We start from the raw sequence: 15151 nt of genomic DNA, 5'->3' as shown, positions 1-15151 counted from the left end.
ATCTGGGCCCAGCTTGGCATAATGCTGCTTTAGGATTTATCAAGTCCATGTGAGTGTTGATAAGTCATGTGGAGGACCACAGCAATTATACATTCATATAGTGTCCCATCCTCCTGCGCTCGTCCAATCCACTCCCCCTCTCTGTGTGTCTCGTGCTGTGACCATAGGCTGTGACTCGCGCAGGGCGGCTTCTCATTGGCTGCCGGCGGATACTCGGAGCAGGTAGCTCTCCTCGGTGCTGAAATCGCTGTACGTCGTGATAATGTAAACGGCGATGAGACCCAAACGGAGCGCCAGCCAGTAAACACCAAAATGGACGATGATCTGTTCCAACTGAGACAGCTGCCGTGAGTAAACTTGCAATCTGCACATCACCGCCTATTTTGTTTTATTCAGTCCATTGTCAGCCGTGACAACACGTTCGACCGACGCGTCGTCCTCTGACAGCCTCGCTTCGTGCAGCCTCCGCTTGGTTAGCTCTCTGGACCACAAAGAGCTTGACATTCCTTAAAAGCGTCAGTCATTCATTAACAACATCCCTCAGGCTAATACCTGGAATTGCTCATACATTAAGGGAATAATAAAAACAACTTAGCATCAGACACAGTTTGTTTACAATCGAAAGCTATTGCATTTTCCCAAGGAGACTATTTTGGTTGTATTTATTTATAGGTTTGAAAGCAGGTTTGCTGTGATTTCTAAGCTGATTCAGTTTTCTGTCTGAACTTGTAACTGTGTTTGCTGTCATGACTCAGTACCTAGCGTGATTTATTTCAACCTCTGCTGTACATACATTAATCTAAAGGTTGCCTCATTCCAGTCCATAGCCTGGCCGTCATGAGGGACATTTATCAAAGACATACAGTAAAATAACAATATATACAGCCCAGTCTTCTTACAAGAATTACTTTAAAAGTAATAATGCGCACCATTTCTAAATTAATTAGTATGCTCGTCAAAGAAAAGACATATTTTTGTAGTTTTTTTTTTTACAGTTACATTTCTGGACATCTGATAGACTCATCTGCATCACTAATACTTCCCATTGCAAGTCTATGTAATTACAGTGATTAAGACATCACTGGCACTCTCAGAGTTCTCTTCTGGTGTTTCAGTCTTAATGAACCATTATTATCTACATGTGGGAGAAGATTATACCATCCATCTGTAGACAACAGTCATATCTCTGGGTATTTAGGCTTTCTAAGCTCGCCAAGCAGTAAAGTGCAGTTTGCGGGGCTGTCCCTTGTCCTTACATGGTTCCCCCATAGGACGATATTAACACCCATTCACAAAAATCACAGCCAGAAAAAGATTTTTGTACTGGAACTAGTCCTCTGAAACTCCCCTGACCAGACACAATGTGGAGAAGTTAATCCTCCTGGGCTTTTAAAACACTTATTCTAATTGTTTTTTTGTTTGTTTTTGCAGTATCATCCGATTCCGTCGCACAGGCGAGAGCACACGCTCCGAGGATGATGGCGAGAATAGAGAACAGGTTATCAGGATTGCAGAGCATACTGAACTGGAGTCTGTGCAGTCTTGCAGTCTTGCAGACGGAGCTCCAGTTCCTCGGGAGTTTGCCAATCCAACTGATGGTACAGTATGACGGGGCTTTATTTTACACACCCTGTCTTTCATGATAATCTCCTACTCACCTCCACAAAGTAGCAGGATCTCAGCCAAGTTACATCTTCTTATATCCGTGTCCAACGTCAGGACTAAACTTCAATCTCAAAAGTAATATCTTGTATGAAAGAACAGTTTCTCCAAAAAATGGCAGAAGCATATGTGCTCTTTTAAGCTTTCGCCCTTGTTGGATCATTTAGGCTGATACGTTGCACAGGTCTAACTTTGTTTGTAAGAAACAACATCGGTAAATATCGACACTCAGTGGTCTCAACCTCACCCGTACAACTTTAGTTCCTTGTAGTTGCTCTTCACTGTTCAGAGAAGGTTTGCGTCTACTAAATTCTTGAATACCGCTTTGAATATTTTCTCTTTCCCTCAGACACATTCATGGTAGAAGATGCCGTAGAGGCCATCGGCTTTGGGACATTTCAGTTGAAACTCTCCATCCTCACTGGGCTGTCCTGGGTGAGAACTGCTCTTTGCGGAAAATACACCATTTCCGATACCGTGTATGTGTGTGCATGCTATAGAATGTGTCTCTGAGTTGTTTTCTGTTTGCTCAGATGGCTGATGCTATGGAGATGATGATCCTCAGCATCTTAGCCCCGCAGCTTCACTGTGAATGGAGGCTGCCCACCCTCGAGGTGGCCCTGCTTACATCGGTAATGGCTCTAATGTCTGTAAAGTGCTCTTCCTTGCAGTGCTGTATGACTGTCCTGATAGTTATTGGTAAAGTGCTTCGGGATTGTTTGTTTTGAGCAGTGACAACCATGTGGAAAACAGTCGGGTGTCTAACGCCATTAAATACTGCGTGGGTTGCATAGACAGGCCTTACATGGTGGACATTTTTAATTGAGATGTAATTAATGCAATTTTCATGAGAAGATAATCATATAAAAAACCTATGTAAAATGTAGTGGCTCACACTGAAACAAAAAGCTGCAGTCCTGTCTACACTTTAACAACATGCATGACAGGATGTGCATTATATCAGATGTCTTGTGAAACTATAGTCATGTGCACATTTAAACTGCTGCAATCCAATTAAACATTTATTTTTTTATTGTTGCAGGCAGTGTTTATTGGGATGATGGTCAGCTCTTCTATTTGGGGAAACATAGCTGACAAATACGGCAGAAAGACAGTAAGTTCTAATAAAGCCGCTGTTGTACAAGTGTGATGATATATATTTTGTTAAGACACATTTGATCTACTTTAGAGGCAAGTTCAGCTTTTCTGAATGAAGAGCCTTATCAGATCACCATAATGTATCCAGCAGCTAAGTTTTGGTTGTGTGCACACGCAGGGTCTCAAGCTGAGTGTGCTGTGGACTATGTTCTATGGCGTGCTGAGTGCATTTGCACCTGTTTATGGTTGGATCCTCGTCCTCCGTGCACTGGTGGGCTTTGGCATCGGCGGAGCCCCACAGTCGTGAGTTTCCCTCATTCATCTCTCTAAAAACCAAGCGTTAATAATTAATGATGTGAGTTTGGATTAACTGTGAAATGTGCCTCCTTATAAGGGTGACACTGTATTCTGAGTTTCTGCCTATGAAGTCCAGAGCTACGTGCATCCTGCTGATTGAGGTATGAACTGCCCTTATCAATCATCCATCTAGCCATAGTGTTAATGGTGCGGACATGGCAAAACATAAAACCATAACTGCACAGCTCTGACATTTTACAGAGGATTTTACATTATTTTGACTTTGCCTTGTAGATATTTTGGGCACTGGGCACTGTGTTTGAGGTCCTCCTGGCCATCCTGGTGATGCCCACTCTAGGCTGGCGTTGGCTGCTCGGCCTTTCCACCATTCCTCTCTTCATCTTCTCCCTCCTGTGTTTTGTGAGTATGGTGTTATCGGTCTTGAGACGTTGTGCAATATGTAAGCAGAACAAATGACAGCTTAATCAAATGACACGTCTCTTTTTTGGTGGTGTGGGAACAGTGGCTTCCAGAGAGTGCTCGATACGACGTGCTGACAGGGAACCAGGACAAAGCTCTGGCCACATTGAAGCGCATCGCTACAGAGAACGGAGTACCCATGCCACTGGGAAAACTTATTGCTGCCAGACAGGTGAGAGACAATTTCTGCAAAATATGAAATTCACTGAATGTTATTAATGTATATGCTCCCTATTATGTTTGTTTTGTCTGTTCTTTTAATTAGGAGGAACGAGGAAAGATTCAAGATTTATTTTCATCAGACTTTCGCTGGACCACAGTTCTGCTGTGGTTTATTTGGTAAATGGAGTGAATGATAATACCACCCACTCACACTCACTGATTTCCTTTTTGTTCTTACTCTCCACAATTAAATGTTCTCCAAGTGCAGAGACATATTAATCAATATTGTATTTGAAGATTCTCACATCATTGATTCCTCCTGTTTGTTTCTCTCCTCAGGTTCGCAAATGCCTTCTCTTATTATGGGCTGGTGCTGCTCACCACAGAGCTGTTTCAGGAGGAAAGTGCATGTGGAAGTGAGTCACTGCTCCAACACCGACAGATGTCTTCACACATTCAAGGACACGCACACACAGTTTAATTTGCTATACTGACAAGAGAGACTTTGTAGTTCAGTGACTTGCTTGTTGAACCAGGAGAGCGGTATATGGCATATCAGACATTTTACATGTGCTAGCAGGAACAGCACAGGTGTAAGAGATAGCATTCAGAACGGAGGCTACTGTAACACGTGAAGGAACAGAGACATCGTTAATGTCATTAGTTACACCTGTGCTTTTTTCCTACTATGCCCGGCCTAAATGTCTGCCATGAAAAAGATCTCCACATTTGTACAGTATGTTTTTGCAAAATCACAGATCAAAGCCTGTGCTGGGTGTGTTACTATCCCGGTTTCTGCTGTTTTATATCTCCCTCTAGTGTCCAAAGGTAACAAGAGGGAGCTGCGATGCAACTTGGAGTGTAAATATCTGAACTCTGACGACTACAAAGACCTGTTGTGGACCACCTTATCTGAATTCCCAGGTACACATAAGTTAATTGTCTTCACTGATTTTATTTTATTTTTTGCAAAATTATTCTAGTTACAGCGACATGTTTTTCCACTGTACGATAATTACTTTATATTTACCATAACCTACAAGTAAATCATCGTCATAATAATGTTAATAGAGTGTTCTCATGGAGGACACTTTGGCAAGGAGTTAATAATAACATTAATGATGGCCCCATTCCATTTAGGTGTGCCAGGGCCCTGCTGTCATGCCGGCTAACTGACAAAACTACTGGCTTACCTAAAGAGAATGGAGCCGTCATTAACATTATTAGCTACTACACCTCTGCTTTTCCTGCGATGACGTGTCAAAATGTCATGGTAATAATAAGTGAACGCGTTATATGTATAATTACTGTAAAATAAGAGCAAGTCAGCATATTATATTCTACAAACATTGAATTTTGCATTGTCACACAGGACTGCTGGTGACACTGTGGGCTATTGATCGATTGGGGAGGAGGAAGACCATGGCGTTGTGTTTCTTCGTCTTCTCTATGTGCATCATCCCACTCTATGGCTGCGTTGGCAGGTGAGGTGGATACTGAGGAGAATGTTAAACACGACATTGTGGGTCCACCATTTATCCAGCGTAACGGGTTTCTCTGTTGCAGAGTACCCATGACAGTGTTGATATTCGTCGCCAGAGCTTTTATCGCAGGAGGATTCCAGGCTGCTTATGTGTACACACCAGAGGTACGATATCTAACCAGAGCTGCCAGCTGTTTGTTTTTTTGCTTGTTTTGAGTAAAATTGATACAGTGACTAGTAGCGCTCAGATCCAATCAATAGCTGGGTAAATGGAACATCAGGGCAGCCTACTCATTGTTCTCTGAACATCTGCAGGTGTACCCAACAGCGACCAGGGCTTTAGGTCTGGGAATGAGCAGTGGAATGGCCAGAGTCGGTGCCCTCATTACACCTTTTGTAGCACAGGTAACACCCCTCTGTAAGTTTTGTCATTTTAACACATCCCAACCCAAGTAGGTTGCTCATTTGTTTTTGGGACCCTGGGTTTAATCCTGCAGGTGATGTTGGAGTCATCTGTTTACCTGGCTCTTTCCGTGTACTGCTGCTGCTGCCTCCTTGCCGCCTTTGCCTCTTGTGCACTGCCAATTGAGACAACAGGCCGGGGCATGCAGGAGTCCAGTCACCGCGAGTGGGGCCAGGAGATGGTGGGCCGGGCCCCCTCCCAAAACTCAGAGGGAATCCTCCCCACCGACTCTGTTTCCCAGGGCTGAGGACATGTCGGCAGGAGTACAACTGAGATTGGTGACCACAGTGAGGAAAAGACGCGAGGAGAGGCAAAAAAAAAAAAGCGTATCCAGCTTCGGTGTCCATCTCCAGTCCCATCCTATGACTTCAGTTTAGGCACCACAGTGGCTTCAGAGAGCCAGGCAGCACACTATTATTTATCATATTATATCGTCTTCAACCACCATTGCTGTCACAGTTTTGCCACTGAATAACTGCCCGTGGGTCAACTGGAAAGAACAAAAGAACAAATGACCTTCACAAGTGCAAGATTGAGAAAATATATGGTGAGCAACATGTGAAACATTTATGGTCAAGTGAGAATTCAAATACTTGAAGCAAAGTATTTTTATCCTTCTTTTCTAATGCAAAAGAAGAAAAGGAGAATAAAGTGGGTTTAAGTGTTAGCCTCAAAGATTCTTTTCAAAGAGCCTTAAAACTACCGATTCAGTTTGTGTTCGAGAGAACTTCTCTTAACCCTTTGAAAAAGCTGAGTCTTTGTGGACATAAATACGCAAATAAGAAAGAGCACCATCTTGTGCACACAACTTTGCTGTTGAAAAAAACACACTTTATTGAAGATTCCCGTGTGTTAAGGCAGTGAAAGGACAGACTGCACAGAGTACTGCACACTGTGTTAAACCCTGTGTTAGTATTATTTCACATTTAAACATGGATGATAAATGTTATCTGCTAAAAAAAAACGAGGATAATTATGAAGCAGTTTTATTCACAACATGACAAATCTGCCGAAGCCTTCATCAGAGCGTAATAATCATACAGCCGACAATATTTCATAATTATAGCACAAGTGGAACGAGTCCACAGATGCTGGGCTGCATTTGAAGACAACATTATGTACATTAACGTTGACGTATTAGTAAACTCAAAGCAGACTCAACCTAGTTAGCAAGTGTTAAATGATTTTTTTTTAAAATGACATTAACACAAGTATTTGGTGTTAGGATCTCTACTCTACCAGACTTTGAGGCTGTGCACACATTGACCTACACGTACATATACACGACCCCTTAGCAGGATGTTCCATTCTGTCTTTCTCGTCTTGTAAATAATGTATCAATACCTGGTTTAGTTGTTGTCTTTGCTTTTGTTTGTAACAAAGGTGATGTGGAGACAGACTTTGCCCAGCCTGAGTGACTGACTGAGCAAAGTTTTGTTAAAAAAAAAAAAAAGAGAGATTCAACAATTCAGGTTCGGTAAGCCGACTCTTTACCTGCCAGTGTTTGATATATAGGGCTGCATTAAGTGTCTGTCTGCACAGATTATTGTGAATGCACTGGATGTAAATGTGTATGATATTATCGTAAATAATCTTTCAAAACGAGCAGTAGATTCATGTTGTTATTTATTACTAAACAGTGGGATTATATCAGGTGATTATATAAATTATAATCATTATCAGGAAGTTTGTCTACTTTTTCTTCATTTACTGAGAACATTTTCAAAGATTTGTACACTTGTACCAAAACCTCCTACAAATCAAACTATTATTTTGTTCCTTGTGAATGAGCCATCTGTTAATTAATAATGGACGTGAGTAGTGTCTCCTCTTTCAAGTTACATACAAGTTACAAACATTGCATTGTTTTAAAGTGATGTAATCAACCCAATATATGTTTGCTCTGAATGTTAGTTACAAACAAGAGCAGTTTGTGCAGTATTTGATACAAGGCACTGACATTGAAATTTAAAAAAGAAGTGCACCAATCACCACAAATTTACAATCGAGCTTTTGGACCTTTGCCCTTTTGTTCCACGATCTGACCGAAGAGCCTCGCTGCCTCCTGGGCGCAGCCTCGGTGAATGGTGAGACCAAAACCTCCATGGCCGTAGTTGTGTATCACCTGAATGAGAGCCACGATATTTTAGAAGTTGAATGACTGAAAAATCCTTTTTAAAGTACTGCTGGGCTGTTAAAGTTTACCTCTACTGTAGTTGCACCAGACTGTATGGTCTCCCTCTCCAGTCGGACTTTGTTGCGAACAGGTCTGAGGCCGGACCAGTCCTCTACTTTCTTGGCATGCTGAAGTTAGCAACAACAAGACATGAATCTTTCTCTAGCCTGAAACTTTGCTGAAGACTCAAGTTGTTGTCACCAACATGCTTGAGGACAGAATTACACTATAAGTATTCTAAAAAACATCAAATGCAAAATGTTAAATACTTAAGCACTGCAGAAGACTCATTGTAAATCATTTATTACAGTTGACACAAACAGTCTTTATATGGGCTCTTAGACAAATACTTAATCTCACCCTGAGACTAGGCTCCAGCTGGCAAGCGCGTTCCCAGATTGCTTTATGGTCAGTGTAGTTGTTCTGCTCACTCCAGTTTCCTATCTGGAAAATCCCTCCGACTGTCACGAGGCGACTCCTGCAGACACAGAAAAACTTTGTCTTCCTGACTACAAAAAACACTGTAATCTCATTCAAAATCTACTGACAGAAAACAACACTGTGGTCAATACAGCATAGCCCCTTCAACCTTTGCTGGCAAGATGCAATATGTGTATGATACTGTAAATCCACAGCACTGCTGTCCGTCACTACAAACTTTACAGGAGACGTTTGCTCCTAAATTATGTGTATCTGAATTGTGAGTGGTATGTGTCACCAGATCTACCCTGGAATGATGTATGGTGAATTGTAGATTCCTTTAAAATCGTGGGTAAGAATCCAATGCTTCAGCCACGGAGCATCCACCTGAAAAACAAAGAATAACCAGGTAAAAACACTGTTCCCATGGTGCTTTCATAGCTGGTTATATAATCATTCTCACCTTTACTATCTGACCACGTCCTGGTTTCAGCTCAGGGTCCGGCTGAAGTTCACCTGATCTCACCCCAGTGCAGTTTATTACCACGTCTGCCCCAGTGTCTGCCAGCTAAATACAGGGAGGCACGATAAGAGATAACAAATACGACAAGAAATAACATCTGTTTGGAGAACAGCCTGGCGATTATGATATAACAGATAAAAAGCAATCCTAACATTTTAATTAATATAGAATAAACTATGCAACTATAATATTGAAAAACCTTCACTAACCTCCTTGAAGGACTCTATTTTCCTCTGATGAAATGTCACACCCCTTCTTTGCAACCTGAGAATAACACAAAACCAGATGTTTATTATGAGCACTTGAAAACGACTCCTGAAAAATACACTTTTTACTCTCCTGTAAAACTAAAACTAGACAAGATTAAACTGAACCAGTTATTCTCAACAACATCTGGTGGCCATTTACATCTACACAGCATATAGGGAATTGTGTGTTGAGGGCAGTTTGTTAGATAGAAACATTCACATTCACATGCTGCAGCTGTCTAAATCTGCTTTAGTTCCACGGCCTGCACAATACATGGAAGTAGTTTTCTCTCAGTGACCACTGATTGTACACTGCTTTTTACTTTGCACTGTGGGATCATTTTAGTTTACTAGTATACATATTAGACAACCCTACAAAATGGTTAGCACACTAAATAGTTAACAGTTTTAGATGGACAGAGACGACGTGTTGAACACTTAAGTATCATTTCATTGACCCGTGAGGGGAAGTAGAACAAGCGATAAGGTGCTGCTTTTTATCTTATTACTGCGTAGTAAATTGTGTTTCAAACAGCTACAGCTACGCCTATAAGGTCAACTCAGGTCTTGACTCACCAATCCATCAGCCAAGGTAAGTATGATTTACCTTCCACCATGAGAGCAGTGTTGAACCACCCATGACTGGACATATTAGAAGAAAGTCAGAGTCAGATCATCTATCCATAAACAATGTTATCTTTTATTGGGAACCATGCAATATTGTGTTTAGTATGATAAACACAAAGACATTTTCTAAACATCACTGATGTGCTTGGACTGAAAATAAATGAGCATTTAACAGTTTCTTTCTTTCTTTTAAGCATTTATTTCCTGAAATGTTGCAGGTGTATACAAAATGTTAAGAATTTTCCTTTTGGTTTTGTGTACGTGTCATTAAAAGGTGTCTTGCTGTTTGTTCTCTTGATGTTTGTTATACGCCAGTGTATTGCAATCACATGTGGGAAGGGTAAAATGTTTGGCATGACATGGAAACAGATAACTAACTCTATGCAGCCCTGCTTTATGTTCAGTGTTTTGTTTTCAAGGCATTTTGTTTTCAAGGCAGTTTCAGCAGGAAACCTACTTGTATCCGGGGAACAGCTTCAGCTCTCGTTCTGTGAGCTGTCTGAAGCCCAGGACAATATCTTTAAATGAGGGATCCTGCAAACAAAAACGATGTCCTAAACGTGTCCTGGCTGTATTAGTTTGCTGTCACAATGGAGAATCCCAATCCTTGCGGAGGCCTCTCTCTTATTGTTTTCCAATCACTGCAGGCATCCGTCTTTGTGTGACTGACCAAAGTCAGGCTGAACACGAATGAACTGTGTTCATGGTAGATATTGCACCGGCATGTAATACATTTATGAGCTAGTTATATGAGGTTACATTTTATCTAATTGCACAATGTCTTTCCTCTTAGTAAGGCTTCTGAAACAAGGTCATATCTTATCTTTGAGGCCAGATTGACTTCAAGAACAATGCATTACTCACCGGGGTTGGTTCAGTGCAGAGGTTGTAGCCAGACTGAAGGAATATACCCATTTGTATGGACTCTGGTGAACTGAGGCAGCTTAGCAAGTAGTCAAATGTCTCTTTATTCCATTTTCTAAAAAGTGAGGACAAAAAAAAATGTTGGCCATTTATTTTACAGATATAGTGGAGAATCAAAAGAGAGATAAGGAGAATACACTCACGTCTCCTGGACGTTGCCCATATCGTAGAGATACGGCTGCCAGAAGCCAGCAGCTCCATCACTAGTGGTCAGTGGAGTGAAAGTGTCCGCATACACCTCAATGGTCAGAGGACGAATGATGGAGTGATACTGCTCGTAGATGCTCTGCGCTGTTGACAGGCCGATGACTCCAGCTCCAATCACTGCCACCCTCATGTCTGGATTAACATGAGACACAACACATTTATATATGAGACTCACTCATATGCATCCTATAGGACAGTGGTTCTCAACCTTTTTTCAGTGATGTAACCCCTGTGAAATATTTTTTCAGCCAAGTACCCATTAACCAGTGCAAAGCATTTTTGGTTGAAAAAAAGATCATCAGTGTCTGATTTTATTAAACTGTCAACACTGAAGATTGCATTGTTTAGTTCAGGGGTCGGCAACCTTCACTATCCAAAGAGCCATTTTGTTCTATTTTCCACCAAATAAAATTTGTCTGGAGCCGCAAAAGCTATTTGATGTCACAGTTTATAAAGTTATATATATAGTTATATTATATATACAAAAACTATAGTTTGTTGTATTTATGAAATTATAGAACAAGAATAAAGACACTTGTTGACATTTTATTGCTATTTTACCTGTTACAACAATATCAAACTCTGATGAAGAGGAGAGTTTGCTGCAGCAGTTGAGGAATCGCTCTTTTTCGCTCATCTCCAGTGTGATACTTTCCAGCAAATGCTGTGTGCTTGTTCTGGAAGCGTCTTTCAACATTAAACCACTGTCTGCTATAGGATATAGGATATAGGATTTAACAGGCCAACATCTTCTAGGAAGACAATCTTGATCGCTATTGAGTTGTATTGCATTATAATACAATACAATATATATGATGAAACATATTTCCCACTGTTACAATCTGTTAGACAACTCTATTAGGTAACAGAGTTAGGACTTCAACTGAGTAAAACTTAAAAAACTATACAGCTAATAATAGGACAGTAGAATATTATGTAACTGAGCGAACAACATGTCGGATAAATATTTATATAACGAAGCAGCATTTCAGAGCAAATCGCTGACGTGGAAAGAGAGTTGTTTAAATGTTGCATAATATAAACATGTCGAATGCAGATATTACAGATGATCCACTCAAAACCGAAGCTGTATGATTTCCAAAACGTGTTGCTTTACCTTCAGTCAAGTCCTCGGTCACCACTGCAGGAGTTGTTGAAGTTGGTCAAAGTAACAACTCAGGACTTCACTCACCCTGTGTGCCCGCTGTCACGTGAGCGGGGGGCGGGGCCAGCAGCTTATCGGCACCTAGTATATCGATTATATTGCAATTTCAAAGCTCAGCCATAAAGTCACGTCTCAGTGCCTCTTTTATACTATTTGTTCGAGGACATGCATGTGTTCACATGTTGTTTTCCGTGAGTTCTCATGTGGGCCATGCACATTGTTTAAAGCAGTGGTTCTCAAATGGGGGTACGCGTACCCCTGGGGGTACGTGAAGGCACTCCAGGGGGTACATGAGATTTTTTTTAAATAGATTTAAAATTAGTATCCATTCAAAAATCCTTGAAAAATAGTTATTTAATAAATATCACGTGACTATTCACGTACACTGGGCATGCAGTGGGTGCCGGTCCTACTGGTTTCCCTTCCGTGCGTGTGTTGTGTTCGCGTAACAGCAGCAACTGTTTTCTGCATCTGTTGCCAGATTCGTCACACATTCACAAACATATTGCTGGAGATCTAAAAGCCACATCTCATATATATTGCGGGGATTACGATTGTATAAGTGAGCACTACATCACAGCCACGTATGAAGAAATACATTGAAGAAAATATATTTATGGAAAGATCGCATCAACCTGGATTCGAACTCTGTCGAGCAAAATAGTAATATATTAAAAAACGGCCGCGTTACGCGATCCGCAACTTGCATCTAAAGACGCCATCAATTTTCCCGAACGGAAGATAATCATGATCTGCAGACCCCGGTACTCGGTAAACTATCAATGGATAAATCCCAAACAGAAAAGTCACTGAGGAAAATAGAGAGTTTAACTCTGTGTGGAGTATTCATTTGCTTTCACTGCGAACGATGCTGGCTTACCTGTATGCTTGATATGTGGCGAGAAATTTGCAAACAACAAATGTAATGTTGAAAGACGCTTCCAGAACAAGCACACAGCATTTGCTGGAAAGTATCAAACTGGAGATGAGCGAAAAAGAGCGATTCCTCAACTGCTGCAGCAAACTCTCCTCTTCATCAGAGTTTGATATTGTTGTAACAGGTAAAATAGCAATAAAATGTCAACAAGTGTCTTTATTCTTGTTCTATAATTTCATAAATACAACAAACTATAGTTTTTGTATATATAATATAACTATATATAAAACTTTATAAACTGTGACATCAAATAGCTTTTGCGGCACCAGACGAATTTTATTTGGTGGAAAATCGAGCAAAATGGCTCTTTGGATAGTGAAGGTTGCCGACTCCTAAAATAAACAATGCAATCTTCAGTGTTGACAGTTTAATAAATCAGACACTGATGATCTTTTTTTCAACCAAAAATGCTTTGCGCTGGTTAATGGGTACTTGGCTGAAAAAAATATTTCACAGGGGTTACATCACTGAAAAAAGATTGAGAACCACTGGTTTAAAGCATATACTTAGTTACTTGGTCAGACAAGGAAAAAACAGTAAGTGATAACAGTAATTATTAATAATATTACCTGTCTTATTATGTTAAGACTTATCAATATGGCCATGAAAAGGGCCACAACGATCATTCCTCATTTTCCCCACATATATGAAACGCTTACAAACCACAACCACACAGGTCTTACTGATATCATTAATGAATCCTTGATCTTGATCTAGTGCTGTCCAATGTTCATGCTGGCTCCTCTCATAAGTCCGTCATTAAAGCTTATCACACAAGCTTTAAAGTAGCACAACACGGAGTCAGTAACATGAATGATGCATGTTATAATGGACAATTAACCTCTATATCAGTACACTTACAATGCTAGTGCTTATAGGACTGCCTCCAATGATATATGACTTTACTATCACTGCCTCCAGTACTACAAGTACAAGTACAAGTTTGATTGCTATCACATACAGCACCCAGAGAGAAAACACAGATTTCCTGGGGGACACATGCAACAGTTACACTTTAGAGTTATAATAACAATAATAATCAGCATCATCATTATTAATTATTATTAAATTAAATTGAATTATTACTGTTATAATTAGTATTACTTTTCTGTTTGTCACTGCCTTCTGTTAAATCAAATTTGGGGGTACTTTTTCATTTTTTTGTGTTCATTTTATATCTTGTCTAAATTGTCTTTAAGTCTTTTGGAATGGACTTGCATTGTTGTTTTGTTGAGTATTATCATTTTATTACTATATAGTTTAAAGTGCCTTGAGGATGGTCAGGGCCTTGAAGGCAGCACTTCCTGCCCAGACAGCCCAGCCTGTAGGATACGGCTCCTCTCGCTCCATCCATCCGTCCGTCCATTAGCTGTATGTCTCGTTAGCTCCGCAGCTAGCAGCTCACCAGGCCCAGCGGCCGGCCGGTGCATCCACAGCTTCCAGCCATGGCGTTGGTTACTCTGCAGCGGTCCCCGACACCGAGCGCCGCATCCACCGCCAGCACAGCAACCACTACCGCTGGGGAGGTCAGTCTGGTCCTGGGTGAACGAGAGCGATGCACCGGTGTGGTGTTGGTGGAGAGTCTGAGGATGTGTGAGATGATGTCTGAGGAAGGCCCGCTGACTGAAGCTACATTAGCACCGTTAGTTTAACGTGCTGAGCTAGCTCGGTCTCTCGCTAACGGTAGCAAGAAAACGTCTTCGTTAGCTCCTGATTATCACATATTTTCGTTCACCACTTTGCCAATACGGAGGGTGGACTTGACATTTAAAAAATACGATAAAAAATGTTTTTTTAAATCCTCACACCTGTTAAATGTGACGTTAATTGTAAAGAGCTAGCTAGCTGAGTGTGACAAGTGCCTTATGAATGATATAAGCTGTAGCTGAAGTTAGCCGTTGGTGATGTGAGTGGCTGACATTCTCTTCAACGTTGCTGTATTTAACGTTATATCACAGTCTGTGTGGCACACCATCAGCACCACGGTGACAGGCCACTCTCCGAGCTGCTGCAGTCCACACACAGCTACATTCACACTCATATTACATCTGGGATTGTTATATTTCAGTCTATATGTGTATTTAAATCTGGCTTGATTGAGCTATACTCTCTTTAGCAGTCAACTACACTGAATATGTATGGCAATCTCCACTGTGCGGTCCTGTTGGTGTGTCCAGTAAATGAGATTTACAGTCTGGTAAACAGACATATAGGGGAAAAAGACTAAACTTTAAGGTTTTCTTCTACTTCTCTATCACAGTAGAGAGTCACAGCTCGAG

The 15151-nt window shown here is 41.0% G+C and overlaps 2 protein-coding genes across 2 annotated transcripts; one reads left to right on the top strand and one right to left on the bottom strand.

Annotated features, from left to right (window-relative positions):
* Positions 1-309: 309 nt before the first annotated feature.
* svopa (SV2 related protein a) lies at positions 310-5892 on the top strand (the record flags this gene model as incomplete). The annotated part of the gene is made up of 16 exons (XM_079160715.1): positions 310-347; positions 1432-1598; positions 2012-2097; positions 2196-2294; positions 2705-2776; positions 2939-3063; positions 3155-3218; positions 3352-3477; positions 3581-3709; positions 3803-3876; positions 4039-4115; positions 4519-4623; positions 5072-5183; positions 5266-5347; positions 5498-5587; positions 5680-5892. Exons 1-16 carry the CDS (start codon positions 313-315, stop codon positions 5890-5892), a joined length of 1656 nt encoding a protein of 551 aa, XP_079016841.1. The 5' UTR covers positions 310-312.
* Positions 5893-6460: 568 nt separating this feature from the next.
* On the bottom strand, positions 6461-11967 carry LOC306696880 (D-amino-acid oxidase-like). The gene is made up of 11 exons (XM_079160599.1): positions 11888-11967; positions 10707-10902; positions 10504-10618; positions 10097-10173; positions 9589-9654; positions 8974-9028; positions 8705-8809; positions 8549-8628; positions 8182-8299; positions 7851-7949; positions 6461-7770 (listed from the first exon to the last, which is right to left on the bottom strand). Exons 2-11 carry the CDS (start codon positions 10898-10900, stop codon positions 7645-7647), a joined length of 1035 nt encoding a protein of 344 aa, XP_079016725.1. The 5' UTR covers positions 10901-10902; positions 11888-11967; the 3' UTR covers positions 6461-7644.
* Positions 11968-15151: the final 3184 nt, after the last annotated feature.

The sequence above is a fragment of the Pholis gunnellus genome (assembly GCF_910591455.1).
Source record: "Pholis gunnellus genome assembly, chromosome: 6".
NCBI classification, from domain to species: domain Eukaryota; kingdom Metazoa; phylum Chordata; class Actinopteri; order Perciformes; family Pholidae; genus Pholis; species Pholis gunnellus.
This window is presented reverse-complemented; position numbering and strand designations above follow the sequence as displayed.

Bases quoted from the DNA above. Each gene is read 5' to 3' on its own strand.
- LOC306696880 (XM_079160599.1), bottom strand. From the start codon at position 10,900: ATGAGGGTGGCAGTGATTGGAGCTGGAGTCATCGGCCTGTCAACAGCG. The intron at 9,029-9,588 runs GTGAGTCAAGAC...TGTTATTCTCAG, and splicing joins TTACCTTGGCTGATGGATTG to GTTGCAAAGAAGGGGTGTGA. The intron at 8,810-8,973 runs GTTAGTGAAGGT...CCCTGTATTTAG, and splicing joins AAATAGAGTCCTTCAAGGAG to CTGGCAGACACTGGGGCAGA.